Here is a 16,278-nt window from a genome sequence, read left to right on the forward strand (position 1 = left end):
TTCTTTCCAAGAAATTCTCTTAGTAACCTTTCTATGCCCTCTCAGTGGGTCTTTTCTCTGCATCACACCCTCACCCCTGCTGTCTGCACCTTCTTCTCCTAGTAGGCTTTAGGCAAATGCAATAGTGGCCTTGCCTTTCCCACTTTCCACCATGCCTCATTTAGCAATGGAGGTGTAAGAGTTTCCAAAACTAGTCAGGTTCATTGCTGGTAGCTTCTTGTTGGTAAATAAAATGAGTGTGTTAAAACTATTCAGCACAAAGTGCTACAATGCATACTGGTAAAAAATAAAAGGTCATTAGAGGCCTCATGCTTGATTATAAGAATAAAGTTTTATTAAATCCCAACATTTAAAGCATTTGTTATACCATAATTTACATATTTTCCAATCCATTCCATAGTAGTTATATAATAAGTATAATTTTCACAAACTGATGATCTTATTATATTCTGCTATTAATTCTGACATTAATTAACTCGGCCTCAGCCCCCAATGAACTGGCCTGTTATAAGATGAAATACATACTCATTTAGTTCAGTTCTCTAGATTAAATATATTATACATACACAAACATAAAATTTACCCAAAAAAATTTAAAAATTACAAAATAAGCAGCACAGCAATTTTTCTTCATCTGAAATACTGAACACAGGTCTGCATTGTGCATGTTCAAATCAAACTGAAAGTTTGAAAAAGTATAAAAAGAACCTTCAAGGACAGAGCTTGCTGATTAGAGAGATTATAGAAATGGTTCATTCCTTTTATCAAACAAAGTTGATCTAGGATACTTTCCATTCATAATTAAAAAGCAAAATAAGAAAAGGCTTTGAAGTCTTTTGGCACTGAAAGAAAACATTTTAAGTAATAAGCCATCACCAAGCAAAAAACTCCTTTTCAGAGGGAGAGATAAAAAAAAATATGGGCAAGACTAAATTACATCAGGAGAACTCAATACATTTATGAAATGCCAATATGACCACTCCTAAAAGGCTGCATATCTGCTTTTGAAAGGATACATAATTATCTTCCAAGAGAGGCACATACAAAGTAATGAAAAAATAAATAAAAAGGGCAGGAAAAAAAAAAGAAAACAAAACTAGCAAATCACTGAGAAACTGACACGGTCTAAAATCAGTCCCACAAATGCCTCCTGTTGAAGAAACAGGCTTAACAATTAGTCTTAACACGGTAAGAACATTCAAGTGTAAAAATCCTCCTGGACTACTGGCCAGGCAACAATACTCTGCACCACTAAACCCAGAACATAGCTCTTAACTGAGGGCGTGACAAGTAACTCCAAGTAACCAGAGGATTACAGGCTATCAAAACCTCTTCCTCATAAGACCATCTGATACTGTCACTGACTGGAAAAAGCCTCAGATGGATCACACACGGACAGTGTGCAGTGTTGAATACATTTAGGATACTTAAGCAGATATTATCACATAATCATAAAAAAAAAAAAAAGCTTACAAAATTACAAGTGGTGGGAAACAGAAATTAACTAATTTGGCAAGCAGAGAGCATGGCCGGTAAGGTATTCAGTTTTCAGACAGAAAGAGGACTGACTTCTTCAACAATTCCACAAACCTTTGTGACACATTTCTCATCATTCCCGAGTAAAAATGCAAGATGCTTGTACAGAGAAGCAGGATACAAAACCAGCATAGGAATTAGAAACTGGCTGGGAGATGTCTGGAGTGGATGAAGTCAAACCTCAAAATTCAACTTACAAAAACCCTCAACGATTACAGTAGTTTTCAAACACACCCTCATCTATCTCCTTCAATACGAGAACAGAAGCTGAAGAACAAAACCAAGTGTTTATGGTTGGTTCAGGATCACACAGGAAGGCAGGAAAAGACTGAACACCACAGCTCTGGTCTTCCATCCTCAGTCTCCTGGATAAGAATCACTTTCTTTTGCCCCATGCTGTGGGTCTGCCTGAGAGGAACACAGGCACTGGTGGCCAGAAGAGCAGAGCAAGGGAAACCCTGCAGATACAGCTGCAGACTACTAAGGCAGCATTCCCAGGCTCCAATTGTCTGTGATGTTTCATGCAGCAGCAATGAGGTGGGAGAGGAGGAGAGAGAAGATGAACAGAAGTAGTGTTTCACTGGCCTGGACAAAAGTCACACGTTATTTTACATCCTGGCTTTCTTAAGTGAATACAAATATATAGAAACAAGAATGTTTGTATCAATTGATGTCCAATACCTCCAATATACCATAATTATGTTAATTCATGCTAATTTATGTTAATTTTAGCCCTTCTATGAAAGATGGAAGAAATCCGCCATCCCTCATTGTCCTGTAGCAGTTACTCTGCTATGTGCTCATCAGACAACCAGGACACTAACATGCAAATGCTCTTAGGGAAAGTCACCTGCAGTAGAGTTTACTCTCATTAAAAGAGGACATAATTTACTTAAATATTAAAGCCTTTAACAAATTTCAAGAATTAACTTATTTGCATTGTTTTCAAATAGAATCTTCTTACTTTTGCAAAAGAAAAATTATGGAGGAGAAATCAGGCAGAAAGAAAATACAGAATGAAGACAAAAGACACTGAGTATTTCAGCTTTGGAATTAGTATTTTATATAAGGAGGTACTATATGCTCAGATAGCAACTGAAGTTAATTCTAGAATTTTCCTCATTTGCTTTTATTAGAGCTATTTTCAGTAAGCAATCACTAAATGCCCAGCTAATCTGGGGAAAATGCCTGAGAGAAAGACAGCTACTTTCACTTTTTGGTGTCAGTCTCACCAACTTTTTAACTGGACAAAACTGAATTTCAGAACTGATACCTGGCTAATTATAGTACTAGTAAGAAACACAGACTGGAAGCCCTGGTGCATGCTGCAGATAGCTAGAAGGACAAAGATATCCAGCATCAATTTAAAAAAACAACCTAAACTATTCAACAATTCCTTTTCCCTACAACTCTAGTATAAGCCTCCTAGAGTCTACATACTCAGTGCACACTCCTGCAGGCCTTTCTGTAAAACATGCATAAGTGACTTCACTGCATAAGCTCAGAACTTCACCTGCCTGAGATTTGGTAAGGCAGCTGCCTGATGGATACCAAACAGTGGAACATGAAGTAGCTGCAGGACACAGGTTTTACTAAACATGCACAAGACACACATTATCGCCATGACATCAGTGTTATCTTTAAATGCAGAATCTCAACAATAATGAACTCAAAGATTTAATTTCTTCAGTAATTTAACATGTCCAAATTTTGTTTCATAGGCCCAAGATACAGTTAGTGTTTTCTCCTCAAACTTAAGATACCCTGCTGAAGCCCAACACATCTTCTCTGGCTCCCCTGAAAAAGGATTTGCTTTCATAGCAGGAGAGTCAATACACTGGCCAAAAAAAAAAAAAAAAAAAAAATTAGAAGTCTATCAAATGGAAGACTCTCAAGGAGAACGTAGAATAATCTCTGTTATTTCAGCTCTGCTGCCCAGCCTCATAGGTATTCCATAGTACATCGTCCCCGGGCTGACATAGACGAAGGTATTCTGCCCAACTTGGTACAAGCCAACAAAGAATGGATTCAGAAGATAAGCTCCAGCATTTAGAGGGAAAATCTGCCCTCCATGAGTATGGCCAGAGAGAATTAAATTTATGTCTGGTCTCTCCTGAAGGGCCCACTTTGCAGCAATTGGCTGATGTGCTAAGAGCACTATTGCATGCTCACTGCTACAACCTCTGAGAGCTTTTTTCAAATCCATGCCGTGTCCTGAATAGCGCAACACATCTGCTTCAATATCATCCACGCCAGCCAGGCAGAACCAGTCAGAAGTGCTCCTTGGTGAAACAATCTTCACATTCTCATTATGCAATGGCTGAATGTTAAACGATTTTAACAGTTCGAACCAGTTGCTAACATCTGAGGTGTAGTACTCATGGTTTCCCGTGACAAAGTAAGTCCCTAAAGGGGAATCAAGCTCTCCAAGAGGCTCAACAGCAGGTCGTATGATCTTTGCTTCAGCATCAGATAGGTCCCCAACAATCACGGTGATATCTGGTTTTAAAGCCTTAACCATTCTCACTATCATGGCAAGCTTGGTCTTCCCAACTGTAGGCCCCAGATGGATATCTGAAAGCAACACCACTTTCAGGTTATTCATTGTTGAGGGCAGCTTGTGAACTGGAATCTCCACTGAATTCACAGTAGGAGGCTGGGAAGCATTTAACAGCCCAACAACAGTCAGCACAACAGTCAGCAAGACTGCCAGAACTGGTTTCAGTGCTGTTCTGTTCTTGTTGCCAGTGCCTGCCTTAGCGCCTCTCCCAGTCAAGAACTTGTAAGCCTGCTCTACAGAGCCTAGAGTGAAGAGGAAAAAGATAAGAATAATGTAAGCTCCCAAGCAAGTGTAGGCAGCTAAAGAAAAGAAATAGGGCTCTTCTGCAACAAGAAATAGCAAGGTAAAGAAGCTTGAATGAGCCAAAGCTAGAAACATGAACACAGCTATTTTCCACAGCATGAAACAGAAGGAACTGGCAGCTGAAGACCTGGTGAACGTGGTGACTGTACTTCTCCAAACATGAAGAGACCCCATCAACATGAGTGTATTAGCAAATAGTGCCATTTGCAGCCTTAGAAGCCAGCGCCGCGTCCTGAAATCGAGTTTTTCCGCCAGGTAACTGCGTGATAGCATCATGGAGAAGAAAACCACTCCTGCAGCCACTGCAGCCTTTGCTTCAATGGGCAGTTGCTTGAAGGAGATCATCTTTGCTTCCTGACTGTTCCTTTCTGTTCTGCAGAAGTCTCCAGTAGTCAGTAATGTGGTTATGAAGGGATGCCTTGGGTCAACAAAGCCTGCAACCAGGAACCAGTATGAGCCGCTTTAAAATATTACACGCATTCCCTTTTTCCCAGACTGCAATAAAGGACTGCTACTCTACATACACAAGATGCTGGGTCATGCAGAATCACTGTCATAAAGGCATAAAGGAGATGTCCTGCAGTGGAGTAAATCAGATAGCAGAAAAGACTGGATGCTGGAAGTCCCTTTCAAGCTCCCTGCCTGCCTCCCTCAATCATTTCTCCCTCACACACTCTTTTCTTTTAAACGCTTTTTTCTCATCAATACTTCCTAGTAGCAGATGGCAATACATCTGAACAGGGATGCAATGTGTCCTGGCACAACCATTACAGCATTTGTAAATCCCATACATGATCTGGGACTAAGTTGCTTCTGACATTACACATAACTTCTGTTTTTCTTGCCAAGCAGTTAGCTCCATCTGAAAAGCAGGAATCACCCTACATCATTCTTACCACATGCAAGAGGTTCTACTAACACATGCTACAGCAGCAGTGAAATTCCCACTGGAACAGATGCAACTGTGATCCCAGAAACTGCAGATGATCAGCAGATATCCTTGCCTGTCGTTGTGAATCAGATTCCTCCAAAGCCCTGAAAATCAGTAGGATCAGTGAAACACACACTGTGTTTTGCTACTCACTTCCAGCTCACTTCCACTACATGTAGAATTTTTCAAGACTCAACACCCATTCTAGTACATCCTGGTCTAACAGGATGCAATCAAATTGAAAAGGGATTAAAATACCATACCCTGCTCCTTTAGAGGGGAGCACAGAATCTAATGCATGTCTGCTCACAGACTGAAATCAAACAAGTAAGCATCAGTTATGTTTGAATGGTAGCAGAATTCCCTAGTTTGCTCTGTATTTTGCTCAGTCACAGTGTTTCTATTAATGCTCAGGTTGCACATTTCTATTTAGAAGAAACCGATTGTTTTATTTTAATCATAGATGAAAAAAGTTTGCATAGTCTTTCATAACATAAAATAGAGACCATGTCTGACATAATAATCCCATAATAGCATACTTATTTTCAAAACACTTCCCGTCTCTCAATCCACACTTAGATAGAGAAAGCAAGCAATCATTACAGCCAAAAATATCTCAGAACTAGGGCACAAAAGCAGCATTGTAGGGCTCAGCAGTGAGCCTGAGCCCAGAAGCCTGCGAACCCCAGTTTGCCAGGTTGCTTATCTGCTGCATACGGCCTCTCAAGCTAATTTAAAAGAACATTAGCACATCTGTGATGACAGGACCCTGATCTACTTTGAGGACTAGACTAAGTTTTAAAAAGGGAGCTCACAACCTTATTGCTTGTGTCAAGGAACTGCGGGCTGATAAGGGAAATCGCTCCTGCCAGCCTCAGCTCCTCAAGCCCTCTCAGTTGTTACTAAACTACTCTTAAGAAATAGTGCTATTTTACACATACGTATCTACAGAAAACACACAGAGCTAGGAAGATAAGAGCATAAGCTAAGATAAGAAATGCCCTACTAATTCAAGTCCACAGGTCCTCTAGGCACCATGCAATACTCAGTCTGGACAAGAGCAGTAGAAATGCTGTTTGAAGAAATGACAAGACCCCAGCCACAGTCTGCTTCCTCATACTCCTTCAGCTGACAAAGCTGCTCCAATAGGGATGTTAAAAGGCAAATCCTTGCACAGTCATTTCTGGATGTTGTTTATGAGCCTGATGTAATTAAATTTGGCAAATCCATTTTTTTTTTTACCTGTTAAGTACTGTTTGGTTCTACAACCTCCCATGGCAGCAAATTCTTGAAACCATGTCTTTTTACAGTATTTTATCCGTTTGAAAGTAACCTATTAAATCCCCCAAAAGTGATAATACTGCCAAGTTTGAAGAGCATTTGTTCTCCATTCTTTCTGCCGGCCACCTTCACAATTTTGGAAGGCTCAGCCACAAACCTCACCCCTCAGAGACCACACTAACTGTGTGTCCCAGTCTGCCCTTCCAGAAGGTCTCACGTGATGTTGTTCTGCTTTTCATACATCTTTAACCACCATCCACCACGGTAATAGTGACACTGCCTCAAACTCGAGGCATAAACCACAAGAACTGCGGAGCCTGAGGATTCGTCCTTAGGCTGTGGTACTGCGTCCCCCGCCACAAGGCGGCTGCAAGAGAATCTGTGGAGAACAGGAAAAACCCCTTTCCCTCCTCTCACACGCCACAGGACAAGCAGGTTTTCCCACGGGATCTGCCAGCAGCGTCGGTACCGGCTCCCCCCGGCCCAGCGAGGCCTCCACGGCTCTGGGCGCAGGGAGTGCCGGCGCGGGCGGCCGCAGCGGCCACGGCCCCGGCAGGGCGGCACCGCCAGCCCTTCCCCAGCCCCAGCGGGCCGCCCTGCCCGGGACAAGGGCACGGACCCTCCCTGACCCGGCTCCGGGGTCTCCACAAGCCCGGCACCGGCGCGCACCCAGCTCTAAATCGCTCATGGCTTAAATAAGGATGGAGGCGAAGCGCCTTCCTCCAGCGGCGGGAGGAGGCCCCTGCCGGCCCTCCCCCGGCCGCGCCGGCCCCCCGCGCCCCTCAGAGCCGCCCCCCGCCGCCCACGGGTGTCCGCGGCGGAGGCGGGGCGGGCACTCACCGCCGCCCGCAGGAGCGCGGCCAGGGCGGCCAGCGGGAGCAGCAGCCGCAGCATGGCGGGCGGCAGCCAGGAAACGGCGGCGTCAGCTGACGGCTCCGCCGGGAAACGGCCGGCGCAGGACGGGCATCCCTCCTCCTCCTCCTCCTCCTCCTCCTCCTCCTCCCCGCCGGCACCGCGGGGCGGCTCCACCCCTCCGAGCCCGGCCCCTCTTCCCTCGCCTCCCCCGGGCAGTGTGCTGGGGCCCTGCGGCTGGGTGCGCTACAGCACTGCTGTGCAGTGTCAGGAGCTCACCGGACACTTTTGGATACAGGCTTCGGTACTGAGCACATGGAAGGATTTCTCCCACGCAGAAAGACGGAAGGTCTTGCTGACCTTTACCTCCCCTCAGGCCGTGATCCTGACAGGAAACGCTGGGCCTGGGTGCTCTCTGTCCCGTGTTAGAGCACTGTAATCCTCTTTCGGGACCCCTGCACTGAAATCAAGAGACAGCCTCCAATACTGAGCACATCTCCAGAGATTGCTCCCACACAGATGATGCCAGGACAGAAATCTGATTCTGGCCTTTACCTTCAGTGGTCAGACCATCATCTGCAGCACCACACTCGCTCCAGGCGGTCCAAGACCAAGGACTTGCCCCAGCTCCCCAGGGAAATGAGAGAACAGCCACCTTTGCTGCCTTGGCTGGGCAGAAAGGCAGAGAGAGGCATTTTCCCAAGGGACATCACTAACTAGTTCCCAGAGCACCCTGAATTTTGCTCACTTAGTATCCAGAGTTGAAGTTTTGCTGGCACTTTTCCTCCTGTCAGCAGGGATTTAAACTTGATTGCTTTGTGGTTGCTCTGGCAAAGAAAGTCACAAATCATCACTCAATAAATTTACAAATCGTCAGTTTGCCCACAAGTCCCTCTCTATTAACAAGCAACAAATAGGAGGGCAGCTTTCCCAGTCAGTTCTCGTAGTACCTGTACCAAGTGGTGTAGGTATTTCAGGAATCTTATGGACCTGTTTTATCAGCTACATCGATTTACAGGTACTTCTTAGTTGCTTAAAGACTAATTTGTTTGTGTAGTCATCCTGGCTGGGTGGCCTGTAGTAGACTCCCACAAACACACCTGCTTTATTTGTTTGTCCTTTAATCCTTACCTGGAGGCTGGTTTATGCCAGTGACTGTGCATCTCTGGGGCTGAGCCAAGGCTTCTAAGCTCCTCTTGCTTGTTCCTCATACTATGTGTAGAAGCACTTCAAATGCAGTTCTTTGTACCCAGTGCCTTGTGTAGCCAACTAAGGATTTCACTGGTGCACAGTCTCTCAGTCTTTGGTGTGCCATTCCTTTGCTCATCCCTGGCAAGCCTCATTTTATCCCTTTGCCCTGCACACTTCTGCAGGGAGTTAATTCAGAAGTTAAAAGTCACAGTATGAGCCAGCCTACAGCGTAACAAAGCCTGTGGTTCTCCTAAAATAGGAGTTGGACCTGAGATCTGTAAAGTTTTTATATCCCTTGAGAAAAGATACAGCCAAAAGAATGTTTACTGTAGAATGGGTACTCCAAACTAGGCAAGCAGGCACAGGCAGCTCCCAATTTAATTAAGGATACACAGCACAGGAATATGAAGACCTGACAGGAATGTGAAAGTTTAACACCAGCCTTTGGGGTCTGGCTTGTTTGTCCCTGCTTGCCAAGTGCTCTGTAAAAGGAGCTGCTGGTGACATGGCTCTGCACAGAAATTGCTAAAACATTCCTCTCTAGCAAAAAGGAATTGGGTTCACAGAAATAGGTATACATATTTTTTGTGGTAGAAGCTGGAAAACTGTGTATCTTCAGTAACTAGACTATAAATCTGTCCTATTTTTGTGGAGGAAAAGTATTGCTATGCTTAGGATAATGTAATTTTTATTTTTTCCTTCAAGCTCTGCGTTTGCAACCCATCCTTGAAGCCAAAACTGTTATTTCAGCTGTTGTTAGGAGTTTACCTGTGCAGGCCTAGTCTGATACATTTTTGTGATGGATGTTGTAATTTCCAGGGCCATTCAGAAAGTTTTCAAGCTGTTTTTTTTTTTACTTTAACTCTCCATTTTTCTGAAGAGAAGGAAAAATTTAATGGCTGTGTTCCCATGCTGGAACAAGAAGACCCTTTTGTTTGCTCATTATGGAAATCCCCAGGGACCCCTGTGTGTAATCTGCATAAGCAAGTAGCCTGTCTGGAATTGCAGTCAGAGGCACTGATCTTACTGACTGCAAATAGCCTCCTCATAGAGGACAGTGAATTGAAGACACAGCCTCTCCTCTCCACAGACCTTCTGAGGAGTTACTAAACCTCTCAAACAGCCTGCCCAGAATGAAGCAGCTTCATGTCCTTTTACCCAAGGAAAGTAAAATAGGTATGTTAAAAGATAGATTTACTGCAAACAGGGTGCAGCTTTCATGTGAAAAAGGGAAACTTCTTGGTCAGGCTCAGCAGAGGATATAACCCTAAGTTTTGTTCTGTTTCTGCAAAACCTTCCCAACATCTAATCAACACATCAAGCTAAGTACTTCTCTGGCTATAGTACCTGCATTAAATAAAGAGCTTTAAAAATCATCCCCAAATTGTGCTTAAACACCCCGAAGTTAAAAAGAAGACATAGAAGAAATGCTGGTGGTTTTAATTTTCTCACTTTAAACAAAACAAAAAACAGTGTTTCACTTGCAAGTTCTCTTGATGAACATGAAAGCTATATATTTGTAAGGAAAACAGAGGTGCTTAGTTTTGCATCAATGTGAGCTGAAGGGAAATCACAAGTTATCTCACAATGCATGCTGGTGTTGCAAGAACTGACTGCCTGTCTCTGGTTTTGCTTGAAAGGGTTTAACTGTGGTTGGCATTGAGTGAGGATACAAATCAGGAACCAGTTTGGCAGAAATTTGGTAAGAGGACTAACGTTCACGCTGATCTGCTTCAGTTCCCATTCTTGGTGGCAAAAAAGCTGCAGTTGTCAGCATCACTCACTTAACAAATGTCATGTGGCAGGAAAGTAATTAATAGGATGAGCAGCTGCCCATGTTCTTGTCTGGTGGTTTATCTACCCTAGGATAGTACAGTGGGGTTGGCTCTGTAAAGTGGTGGGTTAAATTACACTTAGTATTTTGCTTCCAGGGAGAATTAAACTAAGTCTGATTAAAGTCACTTAAATCCTGAACATGAGGGCACAGATTCATGAAGGAGAGACCAAAGGATGTGAAGATCCTTTGCATCAAAGGCTTTGCTCACGGGCATGCCCTTACCCTACTTCAGTTAATGTAGCTTTCCCAGTGATGAATCAGCTTTCATTATACCAAGAGCCAAACTAGCTTGAATTAGGGATAATTAGGCAGCCATTTGCAAGCTCAGAGTAACTCATCCCCAATCCCAGATGTGCTTTCAGATGTGCTTTCCTTAGCAGGTACCCTGGGGTTTGGCTGAGATCTACTCTCCCTCTTCTATTTTTCTCCAGGATGGCCCAGGAGGTGGAAGAGGCCAAGTCCTGTACAGTGGTATCCTCATACAGACCTATGCCTGTTTCATGAAGAGTTTCAAGATGACAACCAGTTATTAGAGATACACAAGACCCTTATGGGAGATTTTGCAGTTGAGTGTGGAGCATCCTGGGCTCCTTCCCCTTGGAAGGAGATGCTTTGCAGCAGACATGAGCATGGTGCCAAGTAACAGCAGAGCCCAACCCTAAACCTAGCCAGAATCACTGTTTTCTCCATAACTGGAACTGAGCCTGAGCTGTGACTTGGAAATTTCCTTGAACTGTGAATCCAACAAGCAACGGTCACAGCTGAACACCATCATTAAAGCCAAACCCCATGGTGCTCAGACTCCCTGCAGAGAGGGGAACTTAAATCAGCATTATTTGCATGCCAGCTTACCAGAAAGAAGACATAAGATTTGCAAGTTTATACTTTTATTAACCACTTCTCACTGCCTTCCTTTTCAAACTCTTCCCTGCCACACTCTTCTGGATGGTTGTCACCTACAGATGTGCCACCAGTAGGGACTTCATGGGACTGCCTGCCATCCTGCTCTGGGTTCTGCAGCAGGAATAGCCTGTCCTTTCCTCTTGAAGGTGGCATACTTTTGTTTTGCTCCATTTTGCTGTTGTTCGCAAAGCACCAGGTGTTGTGGGGCATGAGACAGATCCTGTGATCTTAGCTCCTGCCTGCTGGCAGCCCTGGCAGGCAGCAGTGGAAAGCTGTGACTGTGGGTCAACCTGGAGAGGGCAGGACTAGACCTGGATCCTCATTCCTGTCCCAGCCTCCCAAAAAGACACTGGAAGCTGCCCAAAAGCACGCAGTTCTTGTTCAAGGGTATTTTTTCTCCCCAGTGAAAGTGTTTTGCAGCAGGACACAACCTAGGAGCAACCTCTGATTTGCCCTGTGCTAGATGATGCACATGAGAAGAAAAATGATGGTATGAGACATTGTCCTTTTGGTATCAAAAGAGCTTACCAGGAAAAAAAAACCAAAATGAAAATAAAAGAAAGAGAAGATTGCCACCTGTGTTTGAGCCACCTGAAACTTGAGTACATGAAACAGAGTAAACAGTCTGTGACAGGCTGGGGCTGAGGCCCCAGGAGCACACACTCACCTCAGCCTTACAAAAAGGTTAATTGTGGTGTAAAGAGCAAACATGATATGCAGAGTGTGACTCCTGTGTGCCACATCCAGGCTGGCCCCCCTGCAGAAACTGCGCTGATGAGTCCCCTCACTCCTCCACTATTCATGTCTCTCTTTCCCATGAGCAGCCTCCATGGAAAATAAACTGAATTACAAACCACTTTTTTTTCCCCCCACCAAACTGGCCCAGTTACGATGATCTTTTTGTTTGCAATTTAAGGTAGGCCTGACAGTTAGAAGAAAGTAACATAAAAAAGCTCACTGGGGATACACAGCTCTGCACCCTTCACCAGATGCTGCAATGACACGTTAGAAGTGAATTCTGGGGAGAAATCAGGAGCTCACTGACTGCCTGCTGCCAGCCACAGCCACAGGGGCTTTTAGTCAGCCCACAGCGAGCAGTCAGAGGGAAGTCAGAGCATGAACACGGGCTATTTCCCCACGGAGGAGGCTTGGCTCCATCCGCTTCTGCTGTGCTCTCTGCAAGGCGACCTCTCGTTACATGAGCTGCTTTTGAAGGGGTCTGGAAGAAAGATCTGTGCTAGTTGAAGGTCCCCAGTAGCACTGACCCACCTTGTGTTGTCACCAGGCTTCATCCTCAGGCATTATTCTGGACAAGCTGCTGCAGAACATGTGGAATACTTAGGTGCATTTGTTTTACATCAAGCCCACCAGGCTCAGCTACCTGAAAAAGCCCAATATTTTCTTGTTTACTGGGGCTTAGTGATCAGCTTTGCAGGACAACAGCAATGAGCACTGTACCTAAACTTGTTAATCACTTGCTGCAGAGGATGCAAATATTTAAGACTGCAGAGTACTACTAAAGCCAGGTACTTTTCCTGCTTAGTTGCTAGATAATTTAAGAGGAACATTTCAATTTTTCACATTAATCTTTTGCAAGATACAGTGCTTTTAGATTATTTTTTATACGCGCACAGTGGGGAGTCTACAGCTTGTTAAAAATTAGATTGTGACTGTAGTACATAAAAGGACTTAATCAGCACAGTGCCATAGAGAAACTGAAGACCTAATGTAGGCCAAATGTAAATTTTTTACGTGGAAATAACTAAATAATTCAAATCAGCGACATCAATTTCTGTGTGGTTTGTTCATCTTCCGGCCAGAGTTGTTTCTGAGAGTTGAGGTTTTTATTAAAGGTAGAAGAAGAAGTACAAGGAAAAGGTCGCAGTCCTGCTTCAGAGTTGTTTCAAAGCAGTTGTTTTCTCCCATTTTTCCTCTCCAGGCTACAGAGCTTCCTTCAGACTGAGGATCTGGCTGAAGATGGCAGCTGCAAGTGTAGTGAGTATACAGCTATGTCACTGTTCATCTTCTTTTCCTTCCTCCCCTCTTTGTATCCATCAGTTTTCTGCCTCTTTCAAGCCACTGATACCATCCCAACGTAAGAGTAACACAAAGACTGCTTCTCAACCTCTTTCCAAGTTGGGCATTTTGCCTTTTGTTATGTATTTGAAGCCAAGCAAACCATGTTTTTAATTATCTGACATAGATAATGCTTTCACCACATGTCATTTTAATAACTGAAGTTGCCTGGACGTGGTGAACTGCTCCTTCGTAAGTTTCTCACTCAATGGGTCATTTTTATAAATCTCTGCTGTGCTGCACTCTTCAAGCAATCTGAAATGACCTGTTTCACAGGCAGCCTTTGCAGTTTCTCATTTAAACAGAATATGTTAGGCATCTTCAATTGCATCTGGTGGAGAGGGGCAAATGTATGCTTTACTGAGCCTCTCAACACAGATTTACTACATGTCTTATTTCAGGTCACACATCCTGGCAAGAGTAGCCTGGATTACTACAATGACAGCATGATGCTGTCCCTGTGTGAAAACCCAGTGAACAGCACAGACTTCATGTGCGACACGAGGCAGGTCAGGCAGTTTGCTCAAGCCTTCCTGCCGGTGTTCTTCTGGCTTATCTTCACTGTGGGCACAGTGGGGAACACCTTGGTGGTGCTTGTCTATTGCAAATACCACTTCAGGAGGAGCATGATGGATCGGTACCTGCTGCACCTGGCCATCGCCGACCTCCTGCTCCTTTTCACCTTCCCCTTCTGGGCCAAGGCTGCTTCCCATGGATGGATCTTTAAGGACTTCATGTGCAAAGTTGTCAACAGCATGTATAAGATCAACTTCTATGGCTGCAGCTTGCTTCTAACCTGCATCAGCTTTGACAGGTACATCACTATAGTCCAAGCGATGAAAGTTAAAACTTGTAAGCGAAGGTGGCTCCTGCGCAGCAGGCTCATGTGCCTGGCTGTCTGGCTGACATCTGTGGGCCTGTGCATCCCAGAAATCATTTACAGCCAGAGCACACAGGTGGGTGACGTGACAGTTTGCAAAATCATGTACCCACCAAATGTCAGTGTGATCTTCAGAGTTACAGTCCTGGCCTTGAAAGTCGTCATAGGATTCTTCCTCCCTCTCTTTGTCATGGTGATTTGTTACACCCTTATCATCAACACCCTCCTGAAAGCCAAAAGATCCCAAAAGCAAAAGTCACTGAAGATTATCACCATGATCATCACTGCTTTCCTCCTCTCTCAGTTCCCATACAATATTGTTTTGCTGGTCAAAGCCATCAACACCTACACCGGGGTGGTGCACAGTTGTCAGGCTGCCAACCAGCTGGACATTGGGCTGCAGGTCACCCAGAGCATTGCCTTCCTCCACAGCTGCCTCAACCCCTTCCTCTATGTCTTTGCTGGCGAGCGGTTCAGGATGGCGCTGGGCAGGATGATGCAAGGCTGTGGCTGCTGCTGGAGCAGGAGCCAGGAGCCCTCCTCTGCCTGTGACAGCCAGGAGAACAGCTCAAACTGGTCCTTTGCCATGCTGGGCAGGCGGCGGGTCAGGAACTCCCTGATCCTCAACACTCACTGGACTTCCTCTGCTATGTCCCCTCCTTGCAAAGTCATCCTCTGAGTTAGTCCTCACCTTCTCCTCTCCAGAGAAGCACCAATGTCTTTGGAAACCATCTGTACACCCCAAAGACTATGCCAGAGGGGCAGAAAAGGTTGGGGGTCTGTCCTTGACGTGCAAGACCCAACTGAGGGTTGCTGGCTAAGAGAACAGGAAACCTTTGGCAGATGGGAGCAAAATGGAGCCATATTTGCTATAAACAGAACTGATAGATGTCAAAAAATATCTTTGTGACAGCTGGCCCATCTGCAGCCCATCAAGACCACAACTTGAAATAACAAGTCTCACAGCGGATGATAAACCCAGCTATGGCAGCAACAGAGGCACATGAAGTATTCTGTCCATAGGAAGCAGCAGGAGGGGGTTCAGCCATCATTTGCTGTCATACCAGGTTCCTCTTTGAAGGACTTTGGAGCCCTGCCAGATTCCTACACTAGATCCCATCCCATGTAAAGGAGAATGGCCTTTAGCTCTGGCAGTGGTTTGTTGCAGTGAGCAAATGCTGCTCTCTGTGCCTGGGCAAATGCAACTCTTTTTGGCTGCATAGGTGGCTTTTCTTGCAAAGAAACAAATCATCCCTCACAATAAAAAATTAAGAGCTTCAGAGACACTGAGTTGTTGTCCCAGGGATATTTGCTGTATGGTAGCAAAGCTATCATAAACCAGAACACAAAAACCAAACCCATGGTTCAGCTGACTGCCAGTTATGCACCAATATCTTTGGAAAATACATTTAACCCAAGGCCAGCAAGACAGCAAGTAATTAAGTGTTAAACCCAATGAAACTTGGAATGAGACATCAGTTTGTGGGACTGCCATTCCCAGAAGTGGTGTGCTGTATTTCACCCCAAAACCTGAGCCCACAGGGTGTCATTTATCTGTTCCCCCTTGCTCATCCCCTCACAGGGACATGGCCTCACCTGTCCTGCCTGACCACAGCCTGCGCCTCCCACTCTTCAATTGCAGGATGTAGTGGCTCAGGAGGCCTTGTTTTAAATAATATCATTTAACCTGGTTTGCCTTCTGCTACTTGGCTCTTCCAGGGAAAATGGGTTTTCATTGTGCATTTATCATTAAAGTATGTTGGTAAACAAGCTTTCTGCAAAGTTGATGCTGCTTTTCTAGCTAATAGGGTGCACCTGGGCAGATGGAGTTCAAGTTTCATATACATTTATTAGTTTGGTTTTCTTTTTACTTTTTCCTTATGAAGAAAAATGGTCAAAGATGTACATATTTTTACTATATGTATAAG

General features: G+C 44.6%; 3 protein-coding genes across 5 annotated transcripts in view; 1 reads left to right on the forward strand and 2 right to left on the reverse strand.

Annotated features, from left to right (window-relative positions):
• The window catches only part of GLB1 (galactosidase beta 1), a 40,590-nt gene extending 33,057 nt beyond the window's left edge, over window positions 1-7,533 (reverse strand). Inside the window, exon 1 of the mRNA XM_056483733.1 lies at window positions 7,452-7,533. Within this exon, the coding sequence (XP_056339708.1) occupies window positions 7,452-7,505 (54 nt within the window). The 5' untranslated portion in view covers window positions 7,506-7,533. The remainder of the gene's footprint in view (window positions 1-7,451) is intronic.
• Window positions 312-7,545, reverse strand: TMPPE (transmembrane protein with metallophosphoesterase domain). 3 transcript variants are annotated; one of them, XM_056483734.1, is made up of 3 exons: window positions 7,452-7,537; window positions 5,319-5,434; window positions 312-4,833 (listed from the first exon to the last, which is right to left on the reverse strand). In XM_056483734.1, exons 2-3 carry the CDS (start codon window positions 5,320-5,322, stop codon window positions 3,428-3,430), a joined length of 1,410 nt encoding a protein of 469 aa, XP_056339709.1. In that variant the 5' UTR covers window positions 5,323-5,434; window positions 7,452-7,537; the 3' UTR covers window positions 312-3,427. The 3 variants fall into 3 exon arrangements, with proteins under 3 accessions (XP_056339709.1, XP_056339710.1, XP_056339711.1); XM_056483735.1 differs by having other exon boundaries at window positions 5,296-5,434; XM_056483736.1 differs by lacking the exon at window positions 5,319-5,434 and having other exon boundaries at window positions 7,452-7,545.
• A 3,378-nt stretch (window positions 7,546-10,923) lies between these two features.
• Window positions 10,924-15,838, forward strand: CCR9 (C-C motif chemokine receptor 9). The gene is made up of 3 exons (XM_056482839.1): window positions 10,924-10,954; window positions 13,334-13,389; window positions 13,872-15,838. Exons 1-3 carry the CDS (start codon window positions 10,924-10,926, stop codon window positions 15,027-15,029), a joined length of 1,245 nt encoding a protein of 414 aa, XP_056338814.1. The 3' UTR covers window positions 15,030-15,838.
• The last annotated feature ends 440 nt before the right edge of the window (window positions 15,839-16,278 follow it).

Source organism: Oenanthe melanoleuca, chromosome 2 (genome assembly GCF_029582105.1).
Source record: "Oenanthe melanoleuca isolate GR-GAL-2019-014 chromosome 2, OMel1.0, whole genome shotgun sequence".
NCBI classification, from domain to species: domain Eukaryota; kingdom Metazoa; phylum Chordata; class Aves; order Passeriformes; family Muscicapidae; genus Oenanthe; species Oenanthe melanoleuca.

What these genes read in the sequence shown, in the direction of transcription:
- CCR9 (XM_056482839.1), top strand. Translation starts at nt 10,924, where the DNA reads ATGGCCCAGGAGGTGGAAGAGGCCAAGTCCT. An exon ending in GGTGGAAGAGGCCAAGTCCT is followed by an intron (nt 10,955 to 13,333) that starts GTACAGTGGTAT and finishes TTTCCTCTCCAG; the next exon opens with GCTACAGAGCTTCCTTCAGA. An exon ending in AGATGGCAGCTGCAAGTGTA is followed by an intron (nt 13,390 to 13,871) that starts GTGAGTATACAG and finishes GTCTTATTTCAG; the next exon opens with GTCACACATCCTGGCAAGAG.